The sequence below is a fragment of the Pinus tabuliformis genome, chromosome J (assembly GCF_031772625.1).
Source record: "Pinus tabuliformis cultivar Carrire ecotype Pingquan chromosome J, CPIR1, whole genome shotgun sequence".
NCBI lineage: Eukaryota > Viridiplantae > Streptophyta > Pinopsida > Pinales > Pinaceae > Pinus > Pinus tabuliformis.
The window spans coordinates 166,115,038-166,139,191 of NC_142295.1; the positions used below are offsets into that span (position 1 = coordinate 166,115,038).

The 24,154-nt window shown below is 41.5% G+C and overlaps 1 protein-coding gene across 1 annotated transcript in view; it reads right to left on the reverse strand.

Annotated features, from left to right (window-relative positions):
• The window catches only part of LOC149226197 (DNA damage-binding protein 1-like), a 229,211-nt gene that overhangs the window by 194,853 nt on the left and 10,204 nt on the right, over positions 1-24,154 (reverse strand). The window contains 1 exon segment of the mRNA XM_089377428.1: positions 2,559-2,607. Within this exon segment, the coding sequence (XP_089233554.1) occupies positions 2,559-2,607 (49 nt within the window).

Here is a 24,154-nt window from a genome sequence, read left to right on the forward strand (position 1 = left end):
TCTGATTGTTTTCACAATGTTTGGGGTTGGGATGGTGGAAGCACTGAACTTGAATGACTAATGGAAACCCATGTACAATATGTAAAAGCTGATATGATCTGAACAATGAGAAAGAACAAGAGCAATAAAAAGGATTAGCCTTTTGAAATATTGTATTCTCTGTTTTCTTATGGAGGCTGCTTATTGTAATTTTTCCACTGAAAATATAATATCTAAAATTTAAATCATCAAAAACCCAAATTGAAACCCGTCATACAAAACCTATGTTTTGGGCTGCAAGTTGTACAACACATTTAGATTCAATGCAATACAAAAATAACGGATGGGAAAAATAATAATATTGTTCAATCATCAAGGTCCGCGATTGTCAAAACTGAAGATATAATCTTGGAATATCCCTGACATTTCACAGAACATCCCTGTAATCTGCCCATAAAAATTAAAATCCTTGAAATCTACCAAAAACATCTCTGAAATCTGTCCAGAACGTCCTTGAAATCTTCTCGGAACGTCTTGGCCCTTGGAAATGGCCAGCAAGTCTCCAAGTCCCCGATGAAGTCCCTAGTACATTGGGGACAGTTCTTAAGGGTCCACAAGTCACCAGAATCCGGGAGCATAGTGTACGCGGTTTTTCTTGGTGGGGGGGGCAGGTCCCCTTGCAACATAGAAAAAAACTAAGAGTGATGGCAAAGACCAACAAAAATAAAGCATAAAGCAAATAAGCAGAATGTTGCCACTATCCCCCCTGGAACCTCTGAGATCAAATTACATAAACATGAAATTCAATTTAATGATGGGCATCATTTCATCTCCTGGGAGATGAACAACCCTTGATGCTTGTTGTTTTAAGGTAAAATATGAGATTTTAGTGCAGAAAAAACTCTCTCTCTCTGTTTCTCATGGCAACAATGTAAGGAATGCGAGATGAGAATGGAATTAATATAAGCCTAAAAGTCAATCTGCATAGAGACGCTGAGAAGGATGAAGGCTTTCACTATGTGAACCAACAATCAGCAAGACAAGTCCCAATAGATATAAAGGATATAAAGGACCAGGGCCCCACAAGGTCAAGCAGAAGTGTATAAGAACAAAAGGAATACATTGACAGCACTTTGAATGGCACATTTACCAGGTTTCAACAGATTTACACAGCTATTATGGATATCCTACAACCCACCATCAGGTTGGAAACCAAGATATGAGAGCTTGCTAGAGGAAGGACCAGGTAGAGGTTATAATTTAAGATTACAAAAATACACCAGTAACTCTGTGAAAATATGAAAAGCTGGGTTGAAGCAAAATTGAATTGTGATACAATAGTATGCAAGCATCCAAAGCCATTTGGGGTGACAAACGAAGCTTTTTCCTATTATTCCATTCTCCAAGCAGAAAGGACTCCAAATTTTGGAAATACCACTCCATTAGACAGAAAAAACAACATAAGTAACAAGTCAAACAGTTCCAGGGGAATAGCATTTAAGTCTGTGATCTGTCTTAAGTTCTCCCATAATTAGTTTTAAAGCCACTTTTGTTCAATAGTGAACATTCTGTATATACGTTTACTACCGTGCCAAAAACCATATCACAATAATTTTGTAATTGGCTTAATACTTAGAATAGCTAATCAAACACTGGCTGTCACGAAGGGCTACACTGGTAGGGGCCAGATGTGATAGTTAAAGCAAGGAAAACTAAGTCTTAGCCAGTCTCCACTATCAAGCTAATATCTCCACCATTTTGACTTGTCACCTCAGCAAGAAATATTACTATTTATTTCTGCAATTCTAATAAAAATAACTTTGCCCTGTAATAAAAACAGAAACTATGCATATATAGAGACAATGCATAATCATACCATAAAATCATTTGAGCCAAAAACCACAGACACATATTGCCTGGCAAACAATTATGGGCTCTGTACTATGGGTTTCCTGCACAGTATAAATATTGACTTTCTGACCACACATTACCAAATCCCACCCACAAATTTTTAGGACAAGACCTAGTGCTGAGGAAATGCTTCTGATAGGAACCACTTTTCCTGTGTATCAGCAGAAAAGGCTGATCATTTGTGAGGAACATCATCTAGTGATTGAGAATAATCCACTCTGTAAACTAGCAATACTTCCACCCTCTCTTCATTAATGTACCATGTAATTTGATAACTTGAAAACATAGTAGCAAAGAAACTAGAAAAATTTTAAAATGCAATGTCTGTTCTTTTACCTCTGTTCATTTCTCTGTATAATTTTATTTGGCCTGTAGTCAATTCTTTACCCTCTATCTGAAAGAATGCAAACTATGTCGAAATAAATTTGTTGAAGAGCTTACTTCTCCCTCATTTTTTGCAAGTTCTACTTTTAGAGTCTAGATCCTAAATCATAGCTTTTGGCCACTATTACTTTTCATTTTTCTTTTCCTAATATGAAACTGTGTATTAACTATCATCAATTGACAGAATAATAGTATCAGTCATGTAGATATCCAACTACATTTGGAAAGAGGGATGTTCCTCGGTAAATAGCAGTTAAATGATAAATTGCAGGAAATGTACATACCTGTAAACCCTGTGGAGCAAGAATATGAATCTCTATTCTGGTACATTTCCTGCACAACATTCAACGACAATATTTCAAAACCCCAGACAATCCAGACACCCTCTGGGCATAATGCACACTTTGATATGCTGCAAACCAACAAAACTCAGAGTTTCCATATAGAGGCAAACATTTGAAATAAAGGTTTTAAATAACAACTCAAGAGCCCAGACAATGTTAATAAACCATAAACAGACAAATACACACTTTAATAATACTGCAAGGCAGTGAAAGCCAGGATTTTAATTTATAGAAAAAATTCCTGGAGCTATTTCATCTTTTTATGTATCTAAGTTTGAACTTTGAATTAATGAAACCATAATGTTTTTTTTTTGTGTAAGTCAGGAGATTATATTATATAACAAAATATAGTACAAAAAATCCGCGATGGCGGATCGAAAGCAGGGAATCACAGTGAACCATATCTAAACATCTGCTCAGAGAATTCACCAAAACAGGACTGTAAACAGCATACCTCGCAGGGTAGCTTGACCTGAACTTGTTCCTATCATCCGACACAACTAAAACAGTGCATAGCATGACAAATACATAGACAAACTGAAACAGAGACATAGACAAACTGTGACAGAGACATATATAAAGCCGAGGAGAGCCACACCGGGAGCGAAGCTAGATGAATTTTCCCATCTGGCTGATGGTGTCCAGTCCCATCTGCCGCATATGAGTATTCATCCTGGCTTGCATTGCTTCAATAGTTTCATTATCCTCTGCCCCTGTTTTGGCAGGCTGCGAGGCTCCGGGAGCAGCATTGACCGTGTCTCTCAGAATCTGGATGAGGAGGGTGAGCTTCCTGTTGACAATTTGAACGGCTTCATGAACTGTGTTGATCCGCCCTTCCAGAGAGTTGTTATAGTTGATTATCTTCCCCATCTGCTCCTCCGTAAGGATCACTTCAGTTACTATGTTCTGCTTCTCATTCTCCACAGTTTCCAAGGCTTTGGCTATGAGCATTTTGGTGCGCCAACTTTCGGCCTTCGTCCTAACGAATTGAGTGGCCCTTTTCGAAGGTGTTCCAGGGTCCCTCAACCAATTGACCTCCGCAGCAATCTCCTCCTCCGTGCGCCCTTCCTCCGCTTGCTTCACCTTAGCTTCCAGCTCCGCTACCTTACGCTTGTTCCTAGCGGCAGCACGGGTTTCATAACCTTGCTTCGCCTCAAGCAGGTCCTGATTTGCTGCATCACAACGGCAACCACTGGCTTCCATCCTGACCCCTCTATGTTTCTTCCAACCAGAATTCCTCTCGCTCACTGAAGTTAAGTCTGCACTATGAAAAGACACAGTAGTGAGAACAAAGTGGAAGCCCGCAGCTTTATAGCCTTTGCGGGTGTTGATCCTCCTGAAATCGGTCTGGATCCTGCTGTAGGTAGGAGTACTGTTACCATCAAATCGATTGAGGTCCACACACGCGAGGCTGATGCCAGTCGACTTAGAATGAGTGTGGTTGCGTATGAGCCATTGATCAATTTGCCAAGTGTGTTGTACTTCTTAGCGGTTGTTATGGAAGCTAATGGAGTCGGACAGACCCTGTTTGCCCTCCTTCCGATTCACCATGCTCTGTACCTTGAGCCTTCCTGACTGATACACCGTGAACATAAATGTCACTGATGTCTTTTGATACGGTTTCCTTCCAGGTGTCCTGGTATTTATTCTCCTTATGCTTTGAATTTTGTGGCGCGATCTGTAATGATCGCTAGTTTGGCTGGTCTGCCGCCGCCGGTTAAGCCATCTCCCTGTGAGTCCAGTCATGCCGTTAACTCGGTTGCTGGTGTACTCTTCACCGAAATTGTCATCCCTCCGGTGCCGGATGTCTGAGCCATTATCGGCTATGATTGATTTGCATCGTTTGCTGCTAGCCGTGCACATGTTACCTTGAGGATTGGGCAGGTAACTTCTGGCCAACAGCTGTTTGTGATTGTATTCGGATTGTCAGCCCCGTGGTTTGCCAGGAAGTCCGCCAGCCCATTAGCCTTTCTTCTCACCGATTGAAAAACTATGCCTCTCAAATCTGCTATCATCTCCTCTATGCTTTCAGTTGCCTTAGCAAGCCTCCAATGCTTGGTGGCCTTGTTGGCTTTTGTTCCTGCTTGCAGGCGTCTAGCCACCGAGATGGCCAAAGCAGAATCACCCTCCACAATGATATTTCCTCGTCTCATGTTTCTTAGAATCTTCAGTCCTTGCTCGAGCGCGGCGAACTCTGCTTCATTGTTCGTGCAAACACCTAACGCCCTGCAGTAGATGTGGATGATATCTCCTTCATGGTTCCGAATGGCTCCTCCGATGCCGGCAGTGCCTGGGTTGCCCCTTGAGGCTCCGTCGAAGTTTAATTTTAGGCTGCCTTCTGGTGGGCGAAGCCAGCGTTGAATCTGTGTAGAAGGTTGAGCTCTGTTTACCCCCAAAGGTTGATTGTTGGAGGCTTCCAGTTGAAACCTTTTTAAAATGCGCAAGTCCTGAGCAGTTGGTTTTTCATTCGTTTCAGTTTTGCCTTTTACCTGTATTAGCTGTTTGATGTTGATGAAGATGGATTCTTTCGCACAGTCAATGCTTCTGGCTTCCTCCATGAAGATCCTTCGATTTCTCTCTTTCCAAGTTGTCCAGGTTATAAAGCCCGGGAAGCATTTCCAAATGCTATCCACTCTCTGAATTCTAGAGAAGTTCCTTCGCCAATTGCTGATGGTCTCCTGAATCGAGTCCCTGTTTCTATCAGACGATTCCAAAATATCTTCCATCCATTGCCAGAGCTGGGATGCCCATTCACAGGAGTTGAATAGATGATTCATAGTTTCCTCTTCCTTCAGGCACATAGGGCATCTAGAGGGTCCTGTAAATCCTTTCCTCAACAAGTTTTCCCAAGTTAGGGTTTTCCTCTGCATTAGAAGCCAAAGAAAAGTTCTGATTTTCGGCCATAGTAAGTTGTCCCAAACTTTAGCAGTCCAGGGTATAATGTCAGGCTGCCCTTCCCGCTCAATGATGTCTCTGGCTTCTTTCAGTGAAAATTCCCCGTTGCCTTTTGGTCCCCATCTGAGCTTATCATTTTCAGCAGCTATTCGGATCTTCCTTTTGAGGAGAGTTTGATTTAAAGCTAGATAGGTGTCCTGGATGTCTTCGCTGTGGCTCGAGTTGAAAGTGGTCCATTCCCGCCAATCCGGGTCCTCACTGGTGGAGTTCCAATATTGGTTAACTCTGAAATTGCCCTGGATTTGGGAGTTATGTTTCACAGTTTGGAATTGAGGGGTGTCCAATTTCGGAGATTGTTGCCAAGCATCCTCCCAGAAAAGCGCCTGGGTTCCGTTCCTTATCTCCCAAAAGCTGTGATCCTGAACAATGTCTCTGTTTGCTTGGGCATGATTCCATATAGGAGAACCAGTGGGCATGTCCTGCATCCTTATTAAATCTAGATTGGAGCTGTTCGGCCTGTACTTTTCCTTCCACAACGTAGCCCATGGCAGGTTGGTGTCTGAAATCCACCTCCACCAGATTTTAGCCCCGCAAATCCTGTTGACCACAGAGGGATCAACCAAGTTCAGACCTCCCCTGTTCTTAGGCCTGCATAATTTCTGCCAAGCCACCAGCGACCACTTTTTTTTCTCACTGTTTCCACTCCATAGGAATGAGCGCTGGATGCTTCTCATGCGATCTAGGATTCCTTTTGGAGCTGGTAAGATGGAGAGCATATACTGAGGGATAGCCTGCAAGACCGCTTTGGTGAGAATTAACCTGCCTGCAAAATTCAGAGCCCTATTAGTCCAATGTTTGCATTTTCTCTCCATATTGTCAAGGACTTTCTCCCAGAGGTTCTTTTTCCAAGGTTTGAGAGTCAGGGGGGCGCCCAGATACCTGGAAGGAAGAGAACCAATTTTAAATCCCAACAGCCTAGAAAGATGAGATTGGACGGCCCGATGTGTATTGAAGAAGAAAATGGTTGATTTAGAAAAATTTATCTCCATCCCTGAAGCCTTGCTGAAAAGATTAAGAATGTCTTTGAAAACCATCGCCTCTTTTACTGTAGGGGTACCATGCAACATGGTGTCATCTACGAACTGTTGATGCGTAGTGGCACGGCTAGATCTGATCGGTTGCAGTCCTTTTAACAGTCCCTCTTCTTTCTTCTTTGCAATTAATCTACCTAGGCCTTCCATAAGAATAACAAACAGGAAAGGGGATAACGGGTCCCCCTGTCGGATGCCGCGAGAAGGGCTGAAGGGATCAGAGGGGGCGCCATTAACGAGGATAGAGTATCTAGGAGATTTGATAAGGGCCACAACCCATTTGATCCACTGCTGACTAAAACCAAAAGCTTTTAAAACAGCTTCCAGGTAGGACCAACTGACCTTGTCATAAGCTTTGGATAGATCTAATTGCATGAGCATTCCGGCTGCTTTTTGCGAATGGAGCGAATGGATCATCTCTTGGGCCAGCATGATGTTGTCAAGAATCTGTCTTCCTTCCACATAGCCAGACTGTTCTTGGGAGATGATGCCAGGGAGGATAGCCTTCAGCCTGTTAGCTATGACTTTTGATATGATCTTATAGATGACATTACAGAGGGCAATGGGTCTAAACTTATCTGGAGTGTTGGCTTCCTCCACTTTAGGAACCAAAGCGATGAAGGTTGAGTTTAGAGATTTGAGAATCGTTTTGGAGCGTCTTGAGTCTTCCACAATCTCCCATATGTCTTGTTTGACTATGTTCCAGCAGGCTTTATAGAAATTGATGGTGAACCCATCCGGTCCGGGGGCTTTGTCATTAGGCATGCTTCTGACTGCTTCCTCGACCTCTTCCATTGTGATTCTTCTTCTTAGGGCCCAGTTTTGTTCATCAGTGATTAACTTAGGTATGACCGTAGTTATTTCTTCGATTGCAGCTTCTCTGTCGATCCTTGGTTCCTGCGCTATGAGGCTGAAATGATCTACCAGGGAGGCTGATATCTCGCTGTGATTCTTGAGAAGTTCCCCCTCGTTGTTTTTCAGTTCAAGGATTTTGTTAGCACTTCTGTAGTCCATGGCTGATCTGTGGAAAAATTTGGTATTTTGCTCCCCTTCCTTCAACCACTGAATTCTTGATTTCTGCTTCCATAGCGATTCTTCTTGCTTACATCTATTGTGCCACTGTTGGGTCAGCTCTTTTTCAATTTCACAGGTTTCCTCATTTCTAGTGCCTGCAGCCCCGTCCTTGTGAATTTGCTCCAGCTTTTGTTCGATGATCGCTTTCTCCTGAAAAATATTGCCAAAAACTGTTCTGTTCCAATCTTTTAATTTCAATTTGATGTGTTTTAATTTCGTTTGCAGGTGGAACATTTTGGAACCGGCTTCCTCTAAAGGCTCTGACCACCATTTTTCCACCATTGTGAGGAAATTGGGGTGCTCAATCCAAAACTTCTCGAACCTAAAGGGTTTGTTTCTTGGAGTACCCTGAAGTTCAACAGCTAAAGATATCGGCCAGTGGTCCGATCCTCCGCTAGGGAGGATGTTCGATTCAACTGTTTTGCCTTCTAGAATGAAGCTCTCCGAGATTAGGAAGCGGTCCAATCTGGAAGAAATTAGCCTTTCCCCCCCCCCTTCGATTGTTCCAGGTGAACTGACCATGCTTGGGGTGAACATCGACCAATCTTGCATTATCAATAAAACTTATGAAAACTTCCCCATCCCTGTTGAGTTTCCTTAGTCCTCCTTTTTTCTCCAGGAGGGAGGTGATCATGTTGAAATCGCCCCCCAAAATGAAGTTGGCACCAGTGTTCCTTTCTAAAAAATTGTTTAAGGAAGCTAGGAAGTTTATCTTGTCATCTAGCCGTTGAGGACTGTAGACATTTATACAGAGGAAAGAAGTAGAAATACCTGTGGGTTGCAATTCCAACGCTAGGTAGTTTTTGCTTGCTTCAGCCGTAAGGATCTGATATCTTCTCGTATCCCAGAAGGTGGCTATACCTCCTTCCCGCCCTTTGCTTTCGATCTCCAGCGCTTCAAAATGTCTTCCTAACTTGACTCGTAGCTTTTCTATGAGGGTTTTGTTGCACTTAGTTTCTTGTAGGAATAACAAATTCGGATGGTTCTTCTCCATTTGCCTTTTCAGCAGCCTCTATTTGGCTACACTGTTAATACCTCTTGTATTCCAAGATACTATCTTCATTATTAAACGATTTTAGGAAAGGAAGGATACTTACTTAGCTGCCTTATCTGACCTGCGTTGATTAGCATCTCTCCTACCTCCTGCAAGTGTTCCTGGGCAGTCTTGCGACCTCTTCGGCGTTTGTGCCTAGAGCCAGAGGTTCTACCAAGTACTATTTTGTGATGTGGGATATTTCCTTTGATAATGCCTAACTTGTTCTTCTGTTTCTCAAAAACTGCCTTCTGCTGCGCTATGAAGAGGTCCCTGACCTTCCTTATTTCTTCCTCCGGTGCTGCTTCAATCCCTTTGGCTCTCCATCTTTCTACAAGCTGCGTGAGGTCCAAACCTTCCTTCGCTAAGGTGTCTTCGAATTCTAGATCTTCACTCCCTGCCTCGCTAGTTAGCATTTCTGTTTCTTCGTCCGTTTCCACTGTTCTGTCCTGCATATGGATTTCGCCATCGAAAGCCTCATCCCCCATGCCTTCCCCTGTAAATTTTTCCGGTTCTTTTTGCTCTGCCTCCCCATCAGGTGTGTTCTTTTTCGCCTCCGAGTCGGTGTCTGGATCTAGGATCTCAAAGGGGTTACTGAGGTAGTTTCTTCCTATATTTCCTTTGGTGTTCCTTCGTCTATTGGCTCGCTGTCTATTCTTTGGTTTTGTGAAGTTATTCCTGTCTTTGTTGCTTTGAGTCTTGTCCTCTTCTGCCTCCTTTCTGTTCAAGGTACAATCCCTTACCAGATGACCATGCACATGGCATTTCCTGCATCTAAAAGGAATTTGTTCATAGTCTAAAGCTTGGAAGTATTCCTCATCTCTGTACTCCAGCCATAGCCCTTCATGGAGTGCTCCGGACACATCCATCTCTACACAGATTCTGGCATAGGTAGTGTACCTTTTCTGAATGGTTGCTTCTGAAGCTTTGACGAATGTTCCCAGCTTATCTCCTATTTGCTTTAGGGCCGTTAAACCCCAGTAATCAATGGGGAGAGAGAAGAGTCTGATCCATACCGGGACTTGAGTGAAGGATTCCCTTTCTGGTACAAAGTTCGGCTTCCATGGTCTCATATATAAGCCAGCTGCGGCTAAGAAATATGGGCCACCTTCGAACACCCTATCTTTATCTTCTAGGCTGGTGAAGACCACTGTGAAAAACCCTTTGGCCCCCAGATGTAACTGCACATCTCCTTTTGGCTTCCACTGCTGTTTTATCCATTGACATAGGGTTCTCTCGGAGGGCCATATTCCCATAAATTTGCAAATGATGGCATGTTCAGCCATATGCTCCCTATAGGCCTGGATATCGGGGTCAGTGATGGTCACTCGTAGGCTATCCTTTTTCTTTGGCTTACAGGCACTGCCGTTCACCGGGTTTCTATTGGGGATCGCGCTGGACTCCCCTCCCTTCTCCGGCGGGATTTTGTCGTTTCTCCTACCCTCATCCTCGTTTTCTGAGGGCTGGGAGATAGCATTGGTTTTGTCGTGAGTGCCTGCACGATTCTGCCTCTCTGTGTCTTTGTCTCCTGTTCTGATATCTGTCCTATCCGAGGACATTGGTTTCTTTTCCTCTTTTTTCCTGCTGTTCTGGCTCGCGCTGTTCAGTCCTTCTATTCGAACGCCTTCTGTCATATTCTGCTGTTGTTTCTGCAGTAGAGCTTGTTTAAACGAAGGGGTCCCACTGGACCCCTCTGCCCCCATCCACTCCGACAACCGATGGCCCTTTCGATACAGTGCTGCAAGTTTAAGTTTGTAGTGCTCCAGTGCTGTAAACAGACGCCGTAATGCAGAAACCAAACCATAATGTTATATGTACAAAAGATAAAGCATTTTATGAGAGATTGCTTTAATTCCCAATGCTTTGGGTGAATAGTTCACCCATCTTCAAGATAAACAGCTGAAAATAGAGTGTTTCCCAAAAACATTGGGAACTAAGTCAAGCGACACTCCCCTTTTAGGCTAAGTTACCAGATCCAGCACAGGGAGGTCCAGGATCCGCAGATCTGATCCGGATCTGGATCCGCCTGGATCCGTGAAAGAAATGGCCACATGGCGGGTCCCTACTTGCAGGAACGGATCCCGCGGATTTCAACTTAAATTGAAAAAGCAATTTTAGAATTTTAACTTTTAGGTTTTGGACCTTTGTTAATCCAATGAAGTGTGGTCCCTCTTGTTGCATTATTCCACAAGTTTTTCAGGACCCTGCTTCAGACATCGACAGAGCAACAGCCCAAGGGAAAGGAACATTCCACAAGTTTGTCAGCACCCTGCTTAAGACAGCGACAGAGCAACAGCCCAGGCGAACGGAACATTCCACAAGTTTGTCGCCACCCTGCTTCAGAGAGCGACAGAGCAACAGCCACAGAAAGGAGCATGACTCATGAAAGCGGGCGAAAGCAACATGTACATATATATCCTAACTTCCTAAGTCCTGTTATGTTTTATTTCTGTTTTGATATTTTTATGTGTAATGCTTTTCCTCAGCACGGGATAAATATATCCTGATTCCTAAGTCCTGTTATGTACATATATTATATATATCCCGATTCCCAAGTCCTGATATGTTTTATTTCTGTTTTGATATTTTTATGTATAATGCATTTCCTCAGCAGGGGATAAATGTATCCTGATTCCTAAGTCCTGTTATGTACATATATTATATATATCCTAAGTCCTGTTATGTATATGGTCTCCTCTGTGCAGGATAAATTTACAGACTTATATATGGATAAAATGAAGGAACTTTTTTTAATTTAATAAAATTAAAGTAAAATAAATGTATTTTTAATTTAATAAAATTAAAGTAAAATAAATGTATTTTTAATTTAATAAAATTAAAGTAAATTAGTTATAAATTAATTTATTGTAAATTTAAAATAAAATAAAAAAACAAAACAAAACAAATAAAATCTTATATGTTTTGAAATTTTTTAACTCTTTTTTTTTAATTTATTCCATAGGTTACCAAAGTGGCTGTCTTTCAAGTTTTAATTTTTATGTATTTTAATTTTTAATTGTATATAGATAATAAATTATAATTTGAATTTTATATGCAGTCACACACTATAGCCTACAAGGCTACAACCTATAGAAATGGAACCATCACAGAAGGGTGAAGGGGAAAACATCAAAACAGACTCAATATCTCCTCTCTGACAGTATGTGGAGATTATTGGAAAAAATCCTAAAAGTGATTCATATGAATGGAAGTGCAATGAATGCCAAGATATCAAAAATGGCTCATATGCTAGAGTGAAAGCACATCTGACTTAAACTAACAAAGAGGTGCAAGTATGCACTAGGCCAAAAGATGCAAACAGAAAACCTGGCCAAGGTTTGAGTACTGGAAAAAGGGAAATTCTATGCATCTTTGCAAGATGCTGCTGATAAGAAGTTTGCTAAGGGAAAACATCATGTGCAAAGCTCTACAACTAGGCCTCCATTGCCATCTAGGCCTACTGCCACAACTAATAAAAGGCCCTCTAGGCCCTCTTGAAGCAGCTTTCAATAACCACGGTAGAGACAGCGAATGAACATGTAGCTCGTTGCATCTATGCAAATGGGCTAGAATTTAATTTGGTGCATTCTCCTTATTGGCAACAAATGATTAAGGAAATTAATGAAGCGCCAAAAGGGTACAAGAACCCAAGATGTGAAAAGGTTTGCACTACTTTGTTGGCATCAGAGAGACAATTTGTGGATAGACAGCAACAGTCAATCCGGGATACATGGGCAGAAACATGGGTGTCCATCATTTCTGATGGACGGAGAGACCAGGGAAACCGCTCATTAATTAATGTTATGGCAATATGCCCCCAATGGGCAATGTTTTTGAAGGTTGTTGATTGCAATGGGATAGAGAAAAGTGCATCTTTCGTATTCACAATTCTCATTCATGCAATAGAAAGTGTGGGGCCACATAATGTTGTCCAAGTCATTACGGACAATGCACAGGTTTGTAGAGTTGCAAGTTTGATTGTAGAGGGTTGATATGATCACATCTTTTGAATACCATGTGCAGTGCATTAATTGAACCTTATGATTGTCAAGATTGATGAGATTGAATGGATTAATAAAATATATGTAGCAACATAAGAAATACAAATGTTCATAACCAATCATTCAATGTCCCAGGCCATATATCGAGGTTTTGCAAACTTGGACCTACTGAAAGTACTCATTTTTTAATCAATATTATTTGTATCGAAAATTCTTAATTTTAATTACAAATTTATATATGATTTCTCATTTGAGATTTGACTTTTTGAAACTTGTAGGTTGTTGAAACCTGTTTTGCCTCCCACACTCTTGTCATAAAGAGGCTTGTGGAAGTGAGACAAGCATTACAAGCAATGGTCATTGACCCTCTTTAGGAATCTGGAGGACTTCCACTTCTGATAGAGGGCAAAAAATCAAGTCCATTCTTGATGATGTATGGTGGGACAAGGTCCAATATCTTCTACGACTTACTGAATCAATTCTGACCTTGATCGGGACATTTGACACATATACACCTTGCCTGGGGAAATTTATGAAAACATTGATAGTATGTTGGAGAGGATAAGGGAAATTATCAAGGCAAGTGAAAATGACCCTTTTGAAACATTTTATTATTTAGTGAAGGACATAGTTACCAAAAGGTGGAACAAAATGACTACACCATTACATCTTTTGGCCTATGCATTGAACCCCAAATATTATCATTCCAAAATGTTGTCTTTATCTGGTAGAACAGCGACAAACAAAAGTTCTCTAGTGGTACAAGGATATAAAACAACTTTGAAGAAAATGTACAGAGATGTAGGAGTTGCAATGGAAGTACATAAAGAATTTGGAGGATTTGTACAATCTACTCATAGCTTTTCAAATCCAGTAGCTATGGATGATCGAGGAAATCTTGATCCTATTACTTGGTGGGGCTTCCATGGTGGGGATAGCATTCATCTCTCGAATCTATGTTGATTTTTAAGTAGCTTGGGAGGTACTCCAAGCCCTAGGGTTCCGGGTTAGGAGGGCAAAGTGCCACAAGAGTCAGTTGTGGGCTTGGAACTCAAGCTTGGGGTTTTGCACACATTGTGATTTGGGCCAAAACCATGGACATATTTCGACATGTGATGGATGAGGATCATAATACATGTTGAGACAAATTTGATGCATCGAAGGTCATCTGATTCTGAGTTGTAGAAATGGAGTTATGAATTTTTGAAGTTAAGAAGTGGGTTTGCACAAGAAGAGTCAAGGTCGGCTTGATGTTAATAAGCCTTGTGACAGCTTGTCAAGGCCAATAATGACGTTTTGTGGAGCCCTCTGTTGTATAAAAAACTCAGAAATGATATAAACATATATATTTTATTAATTAAGTGTATGATGGTTGTTTACAGTGAGGGTCCCTGGCTTATATACTGCCATGGGCACCCTTATGGGAAAGGGCATGATCTTATGATCGTGCCCTTTTGTCTTAATTAACCTAAAATTAAATATTTTTTACATAACATTGCCTTCCTCTTGAAAGAATGCTTTGTCCTCAAAGCATACGTAACGACGGATGTTGTTGACAAAATGATTCATTCTCCCAAGAAGCTTCTTCTTCGGGTAAGTCCTTCCACTTGATCAGGTATTCCTTGATTGTACGATGTCGAAGCTTTCTTTCTCTAGTAGATAAAATACCTTTTGGTTCTAGAATGACCCTTCCCTCATCATCCAGGGATGGAAGCATTGTTTGCGCTGATTGATGGTCGCCTAGTGCCCTTTTAAGGCAGGAGACATGGAAGACGTTGTGAACACGACTTTTCTCTGGAAGGCTTAAACCATACGCAACTTGGCTGATCTTTTTGTTGATCTGATAAGGTCCGTAGAACTTTGGTGCCAATTTGTTTTTTCCTTTCTGTTTTAAGGACAATTGTTTGTATGGTTGGAGCTTGACAAACACCCATTCTCCGACTTCAAACTCTCTTTCGGTTTTGTTTCGGTCTGCTTGTTGCTTCATACGATTCCTCGCATTATTCAAGTTTTCTTTTAATATTTGGATGATTTTTTGGGTTTCTTCTAGTTGATCTTTAACAGCAGGTAGATTTGTCTGGACAACAGCTAGATCCTTCCATTTTGGGGGTTCATATCCATACAAAGCTTGAAATGGCGTCATTTTTGCTGACATATGATAAGTAGAATTATACCACCACTCAGCGAGATGTAACCATTGAGCCCACTTATTTTGTTTTTCTGTAGCGTAGCAACGTAGGTAGGCCTCCAAACATTTATTGACAACCTCTGTTTGTCCATCTATTTGAGGATGATAAGCGGAAATCATATTAAGGTAGGTCCCTATGTGGTTGAACAACTCCTTCCAAAAATTACCCTTGAATTTGGCATCTCTATCACTCACAATGACTTTCGGAAAACCGTGTAACTTATATATATTTTTGCAAAATATTTCAGCAATTTCTTTTGCTGAATATGATTTCTTTATTGCCATAAAGTGAGCATATTTGGTGAGTCTGTCGACCACTATGAAAATCTTGTCCTTGCCTTCAGACATTGGTAATCCTTCGATAAAGTCCATCGAAATTTCTTCCCATTTCTGATTTGGAATGTTTAAAGGGTGAAGTAATCCCGGTGTCGTAATATTTTCACTTTTATTCCTTTGACATGTGTCACACTCTGCTACATACTTCTGAATATCGCAACTCATTCCTTTCCAAAAGAAGGATTGGCATGCATTGTAGTAAGTCTTAAAGAATCCTACACGTCCAGCGGACAGTGAGTCATGTGACTCCTTAAGTATCTTAAATTTAAACTTGGAATTTGCATTTAGATAGATTCTTCCCTTGTACCATAGAATATCATTCTTCCACTCAAATTTTGAGTTGTTGGGAAGGTTATTGATTATTGTCGTTATTTCTGGATCCTTGGCATACTCACTTCGAATTTCGTTAAGCCATTCAGGAACAACAACCGAGATTGCAAGTAGTGTTGGTTCTTCATCTTTCCTGGATAAGGCATCTGCTACTACATTGTCTTTTCCTCTTTTATGTAGTATTTCCATGTCAAAGGCGGCAATTTTTTCAATCCATTTTTGTTGTTCTTCGGAAAGTGTTTTTTGTTGAAGGAGGTGCTGGAGACTATTATGGTCTGTTCGAATGGAAAACTTACTTCCCAAAAGATATTGCCTCCACTTAGCTAGTGCGTGCATAATAGCGAGCATTTCTTTGTTGTATGTGGACTTGAGGCATTCTCTTTTATTGAGCTTCCTACTTTCAAAAGCTATTGGATGCCCTTCTTGCATTAATACTGCACCTATACCGAATCTGGAAGCATCACACTCAATGATAAATGGTTTAGAAAAATCTGGTGTTGCCAATACGGGGGCATTAGACATAACTTCCTTTAATTTTTCAAAACACTTTCCTGCTTCCTCATCCCATAGAAATGAATTCTTCTTTAAAAGGTTTGTCAGAGGCGCAGTTATATGTGCATAGTTTTTAATAAACCTTCGGTAGTATCCAGTCAAACCTAAGAACCCTCTTAGCTTGGATACATTAATAGGTTTGGTCCATTCTTTTATAGCTTTGATTTTATTAGGGTCCACCTTTACGCCTTCATGGGATATAATGTGTCCAAGGTATTCTACTTCTTCCTTTCCGAAGGTGCATTTGGATTTTTTTGCATAAAATTGATGCTCTTTTAGTAGTGTAAGAACTTTATCCAGATGTTGTAAGTGCTCTTCCAAGTTTTACTGTAAATTAAAATATCGTCAAAGAATACTAATACAAACTTCCTAAGATGTGGACAAAATAATTCGTTCATAGTTGCTTGAAACATTAATGGTGCATTGGTTAACCCAAATGGCATTACTTTAAATTCATAGTGACCTTCGTCTGTTCGGAATGTCGTTTTTGGTATGTCATCCAATCTGATCCTGATCTTAAGTCCAATTTTGAGAAGTATTTTGCGCCATGTAGCTCATCCAACATTTCGTCGATAAATGGAATTGGGAACTTGTTTTTAATTGTTATTTTGTTCAATCCTCTATAATCAATGCATAGCCTGAATGAACCATCCTTCTTCCTTACCAATACCACTGGAGCAACATACGGACTTTTACTTTTCGAGATGATCCCACACTTTAAAAGGTCTTGGATTAATTTCTCAATTTCCGTCTTTTGGTGATGTGGATATCGGTATGGCTTGATGTTGATGGGGTCTGACCCTGCTTTGACTTCTATTGTATGCTCAATTTCCCTGTTAGGAGGCATTTTCATAGGTAGGTCTTGAAATACTTTTTCATGCTTCTGAATTAGATCTTGTATCTCTAGTGACTCTTCGTTGGTCATATTTGCAGCTAACATTTCCAATTGGTGGCATTGTACTACATAAGCGGGTGCTCCTTTTCGAATCATCTGAGATGATGATACAATTTGATTCTCTGGTGCTTGGAATCCGTGTAATTTGTACTTTTGACCTCCCGATTTGAATTTTATGAATTGTACTTGATGGTTGGCGACATAAGTATCTAAAGTTCATAGCCATTGGATACCTAAGACTACATCTACTCCTGCTAATGGTACCGTGAAGAACGGAGACTCTAAATTATAGTCTTGAATCTGCAATTTGACCTTATGGCATTTCCCTACCTTTTCCATCTTCTATATATATTGTATAATTTGATACCAAATGTTGTATAAAAAACTCAAAAATGATATAAACATGTATATTTTATTAATTAAGTGTATGATGGTTGTTTACAGTGAGGGTCCCTGGATTATATACTGCCATGGGCACCCTTATGGAAAGGGCATGATCTTATGATCATGCCCTTTCGTCTTAATTAACCTAAAATTAAATATTTTTTACATAACACCCTCATATTGGATATAAATATGAGGTGATTAGAGTGTCATTTCACACATCCAAAGTGAGCAACACATCACAAGAGAAGCTCGTTGAAGGAGATAAAGAACTTTGTCCTGGTCATAGGCATGAGGGAAACCAGCGTGGGAAGGAAGGTTGTCAGGGCTTCTTTTTGGTGATCGAATTGCAGAGGAGGGGGGCTAAGGTACAGGGGCCAAGGTCTGAAATGTTTAAGGGCTGATTTATGAGTGGACTCTCCCCAAACAAGGTTATCGCAGACTTGTGGAGGAGATCTGGAGCATGTCGCAGTGACTTGAAGGAAGACAGAGGGTAGTTTGAGGGCTAGGACATCCCAGACTTGCAGCAAACTACCACAGCCTCTCAAGAAGGGATAATCGCAACTCTAAGGAGCAAATCTGGGCAGAAATTAAGGGTTGGAAAGTGACTATGGTTTTGCCCTAACTAGGCCGAGGTTGACAGCCGAGGAGCGGACCTTAAATAGTGAGCTAACGGTATGTGTTTTGGTGCATCTTGTAGGTGTTGGATCTATGTTATTGGATAAGTTTTGGATCAATGTGTCTAGAAGCCTGTGGGAGCCATTTGGAGGACTTTTCGTGATGGTTGAAAGTCCCTCCTAGGAGCAAATCTTGCAGTGGGTGTATTGGGCATCATTGGTTTGTTGGAGGGCAACGTGTTGATAGCCCAAAGTAGCCCTAGAGCAGCATACAAGAAGGACATTGATTGTTACGTGATTGGGTGAAGTTTGTAGCCTAATGTGTAGCTCTTTGACAAACAAAAGAGGCTACTAGATTGGCAGATTGGAGCTCAGGTATTGGCCAACCTAGAAGAGCAGATTGGATCAGCCCGTGTTCATTGTAGCAGAAGCGACTTGCAGCATTGATAGGTGGCAGCCCTCCTAGAGACTCTATGTGTTGTCCTTTGATGGACTAAGGGGCAACTAGAGAGCAGAACGGGAGCGAAGAACCAGCGGGACAAGATACAACAAAGAGTCTGCAGCATGATTGTCATTGTATCTTGTATTCCATAGATTGTTGTATTATTCAGATTGGTTTAATATAATGAAAATTGGGTTGCACATTATTGTACAATATTTTGTTAAAAATTGTGTATACTTGTGCATATGTGATTTACTACTTTATATTTTTCAATGTGCAAAGTAGTTCTTGTTGTGATACTTGGTTTTGTAGCATCAGAGATTCTAAGATTCTATCCTATACCCAAGATCGTGGAAATTCAACATGGTATCAAAACGTGTCTGAGCTACTTTGGAAGTTCCAGATTGGTCTCCGATATGAGGACAGGTTGGAGGGGTTGTCCAACTATAGTCCATGGAAGGAAAGGATCAAGTTGGTCTTGTAGGTCAATAGGATCTGGGAGTTCGCTGAGAAAGCCATCAAGAAGCCAATTGACCCAAAGGAGTTGGAAGTGTACGAGGATTTGGATACGAGGGCGAGATTGATCATCCTAGATGGTGTGAAGGATCCCCTAATACCTCATTTGTCCGGGAAGAACACTACACATGAGATGTGGATGGCTCTTCAGAATTTGTTCCAGAATAAGAATGAGAACTGGGTACTGGTATTGGAGGATAAGTTGAAGTCCACCAAGATGATACAGGGTGAAGGAGTGACTTCGTATATAACGAGATTGTCTCAGGTCAAAGATGAGCTTGTTGTCGTCAATGTGACTATTTCAGATTCAGATATGGTGAATATTGCTTTGAAAAGGGTTCGACGAGGAATGGAAGCCCTTCATCAAGGGGATCGTTGCCAAAGAGAAGTTCTCACACTGGAATAGGCTATGGGATGACTTCATTCAGGAAAAGTTGCGAGACGAGGATCTTCATCCAAAGAAGAGGGCTTTAGATGATGACATGGCACTTACAGCACGAATGAAGGGTAAGCAGAACAAGGACTTGAGTAAAGTCAAGTGTTTCAACTGTGGCGAGATGGGTCATTTTTCATCAAGATGTCCGATGAAGAAGGGAGATGATGAGAAGAAGAAAGGAAAGCAAGTCATCGGTGTTGCCACTTCTGCTGAGATAGATGCTCTCACTAGGAGGTTGGAGGAGGAGGACTTTGCTATGATCTCTCATTTCTCGCAATGTACCATCGATGAGGATGGATGGTACATGGACAGTGGTGCATCAAAGCATATGACAAGGTCACAAGAAGTTTTCGAGACTCTAGCTGAATGGGATTCGAAGTTGCACATGGTGTTGGGCGACAAGAGTCAGAGGGAGATCCAAGGATCGAGAGTCGTGAAACTCAAGATGGAGACAAGAAGAGTGATGCGGGTCCAGGATGTATTATTGTACTAGGACTCAAATATAGCGTGATTTTTGTCTCAATGATCGAGAAAAAGGGGTTTGAGGTCTTGTTCCAAGATGGGAAGGCAAGACTTAGACCTAGAGGGCTCCGCAAGTATTATACTTGGAGTTAGAGAGCATGCTCTATATAGGCTGACGGGCAAGCCTATGGATCATGGGAAGAAGAAGAAGAAGGAGCAAGTGCAAGTTCCAGAGACGTAGTTGCAGGTGCAAGCTTCAGAGGAGCAGGTACAGGTTCCCGAGAAAAAAGTCGAGGTGCCAAAGATTCAGAGGGAGTCAAGTTCTAAAGGGAGCTTGCAGATTCAGAGGGAGTCGAGTTCTAGAGGGAGCTTGCAGATTCAAAGGGAGACTTTGCAGCCCAAGAAGAGCGTGTGGTTAGTGGGGAGCAAGGGTGCTTCCAAATTTGGTAAGAAGGAATCATGGAGATTGGAAAGTGATATAGGAGAAGAAGAAGAAGCAGGATGCTTTCGGTGACGGCGACACTTCCGAGAGAGGCATAGTTCATGCTTCAGGGATTGTTGCAATGGTGAGCGCCAAGAGTTGGGTGAGTGTTGCATGTAGTGATGATGATGATGAGTTACTTCCTAATCTTGGAAGTACCTCCCTCGTTAAGAGGGAGTGTCGATTTTTTAGTAGCTTGGGAGGTACTCCAAGCCCTAGGGTTGGGGGTTTGGAGGGCAAAGTGCCACAAGAGTCAGTTGTGGGCTTGGAACTCAAGCTTGGGGTTTTGCACCCATCGTGATTTGGGCCAAAACCATGAACACAATTCAACATGTGATTGATGAGGATGATAGTACTCGTCGAGATGAATCCGACGCATCAAAGATCATCCGATTCTGAGTTGTAGAAATGGAGTTATGAATTTTTGAAGTTAATAAGTGGGTTTGCACAAGAAGAGTCAACGTCGACTTGATGTTAATAAGCCTTATGACAGTTTGTCAAGCCCAATAATGACGTTTTGTGGAGCCCTCATATTGGATATAAATATGAGGTGATTAGAGTATCATTTCACACATCCAAAACGAGCAACACATCACAAGAGAAGCTTGTTGAAGGAGATAAAGAACTTTGTCTTGGCCACGGGCATAAGGAGGCAAAGTAGCATGGGAAGGAAGGTTGTCAGGGCTTCTTTTTGGTGATCAAATTGCAAAGAAGGAGGGTCGAGGTACAGGGGTCAAGGTTTGAGATGTTTAAGGGCTGATTTATGAGTGGATTGTCCCCAAACAAGGTTAAAGCATACCTGTGGAGGAGATTTGGACCATGTTGAACAGACTTGAAGGAAGACCGAGAGTTGTTTGAGGGCTAGGACAACCCAGACTTGCAGCAAACTACCACGGCCTCTCAAGGAGGGACAACTGCAGCTCTAAGGAGCAAATCTAAGCAAAAATTAAGGGCTAGAAAGTGACTATGGTTTTGCCCTAACTAGGTCGAGGTTGACAACAAAGGAGCAGACCTTAAACAGTGAGCTAAAGGTATGTGTTTTGGTGCATCTTATAGGTGTTGGATCTGTGTTATTGGATCAGTTTTGGATCAGTGTGTCTAGAACCCTGTGGGAGCCATTTGGAGGACTTGATGGTTGAAAGTCCCTCCTATGAGCAGATCTTGCAGTGGGTGTATTAAGCATCATTGGTTTGTTGGAGGACAATGTGTTGATAGCCAAAACTAGCCCTAGAGCAGCATACAAGAAGGACATTAATTGTTGAGAGATTGGGCGAAGTTTGTATCCTAATGTGTAGCTCTTTAACGGACAAAATAGGCTACTAGATTGGCAAATTGGAGCTCAAGTATTGGCCAGCCTAGAAGAGCAAATTGGATCAGGCCGTGTTCATTGTAGTGAAAGCATTTATAGGTGGCAACCCTCCTGAAGACTATGTGTTGTCCTTTGATGGACTAAGGGGCAGCTAGAGAGCAGAATAGGAGCGAAGGACTGGCAGGACAAGATACGACATAAAGTCTGCAGCATGATTGTCATTATATCTTGTATTCCATAAACTGTTGTATTATTCAGATTGGTTTAATATAACGAAGATTGGATTGTACATTATTGTACAATATTTTGTTAAAAATTGTGTATACTTGTGCATATGTGATTTATTGCTTTATATTTTCTGTTGTGCAAATTAGTTCTTGTTGAGATTCTTCGTTTGGTTGCGTCAGAGATTCTAAGATTCTATCCTAGACCCAAGATCGTGGAAATTCAACACTCTAGTTGTCAAGTTGTTAGTTCAACATCAGCTAAGAGGAATTGGAGTACATAAGGCTTCATCCATTCAGTGAAGTGAAACAGGCTAGGAGCGACAAAGGCTGAGGATCTTGTGTATGCTCATTCCAACCTCCGTCTTCTATCACATGTTGAACCAGAGTATATAAAAGGTCCGAGCAAGATGTGCAATGTGGAGCCTGAGATCTCTGACTTGAACCTGAAACTGAATGCCATGACTCACCTCAACCTACTTCAGGATATTGTTCCACCACTAGTCCAGCCTACCGATGCAACTTCCTACATTCCAAGACCCCCATCATCTATTCATGATGTAGAGTTGCAATATTGTTAATTTTAGGATAACAATGGTATGTTCTATGCTTAGAGCAATTTTACTTCAATTTCTTTATTAGCCCAATATCAATATCCAGTTTAGCAATCACATCAACATGATAGTAAAACGTAGATAGAACATAAACAATAACAATAGAAGACTAGCCAAGACAAGAGGACACAAGATATGGTAACAACCACGGACAAACCCCAATGTGGGGAAACCCTTGATGAATTCTTCTTATTATTCTTCAAAAGTTCAGCAGAGAGAGAGTACAATGTACAATTTCTACTTGCCTAATCTGATCAGTCAAAACAGCAAAAACAAAAAGCCCTAACCAGAAAGTCAACGTTGGTCAACAAGGCTGAAATAGACCTTCAAAATAGCTCGATCAACCTTGGTCAACTCGACCTCCAACAGCAAGATAATGTAGCCCAAAACAATCCGAAAATAACCAGTCAAGCCTGGTCAACAAAAGTCAAAGCGGCAACTAGAACTAGGGCAGTCAACGCTGGGGTCAAACATCCTCAGTTTTTGTGCCCAGAATTGCAGCATGCCCAAACAGAAGTCTCCTTCACAAAACCGTAGTCAAATAGGATCAACGCTGGTCAAAGTCAACCTCTTGAAATTTCGGTCAAATCTGGTCAACGCAACAACTAGAAAAAACAGTGCCCAGGAATCTGTACCCAATCAAGATGAGAGAGAGAAAGATGAATGAGAGTGATGCCAAAATGAGGAGGAGGCTCCTTGAATTTATATGCAATGTTGAAGGCTGGGGGAGGCCAATTTGATGGTTGGTCAACCTTGACAATTTGTCCATAATCAAAATAAATTCATAACTTCATTTGTACATGTCAAAATGGGATGATCTACAGATCAATCCTACACCTCTCGGAGAGAGGAATCCAAGGAAAATATGAGCTGCCTCATATGAGTTGTCCAATGTGAAGTTTGACCCTAGTTGCCAAATTTAACACTCCCTCTCAACTAGGGAGAACTTCGCCTTAAAAGCCCTAACCAAAAAGTCAACGCTGGTCAACAAGGCTGAAATAGACCTTCAAAACAGCTCAATCAACCTTGGTCAACTCGACCTCCAACAGCAAGATAATGTAGCCCAAAACAATCCGAAAAATAACCAGTCAAGCCTGGTCAACAAAAGTCAAAGCGGCAACTAGAACTAGGGCAGTCAACGCTGGGGTCAAACATTCTCAGTTTTTGTGCCCAGAATTGCAGCATGCCCAAACAGAAGTCTCCTTCACAAAACCGTAGTCAAATAGGATCAACGCTGGTCAAAGTCAACCTCTTGAAATTTCGGTCAAATCTGGTCAACGCAACAACTAGAAAAAACAGTGCCCAGGGATCTGTACCCAATCAAGATGAGAGAGAGAAAGATGAATGAGAGTGATGCCAAAATGAGGAGGAGGCTCCTTGAATTTATATGCAATGTTGAAGGCTGGGGGAGGCCAATTTGATGGTTGGTCAACCTTGACAATTTGTCCATAATCAAAATAAATTCATAACTTCATTTGTACATGTCAAAATGGGATGATCTACAGATCAATCCTACACCTCTCGGAGAGAGGAATCCAAGGAAAATATGAGCTGCCTCATATGAGTTGTCCAATGTGAAGTTTGACCCTAGTTACCAAATTTAACACTCCCTCTCAACTAGGGAGAACTTCGCCTGAAAAACAGTCTGGCAATTTG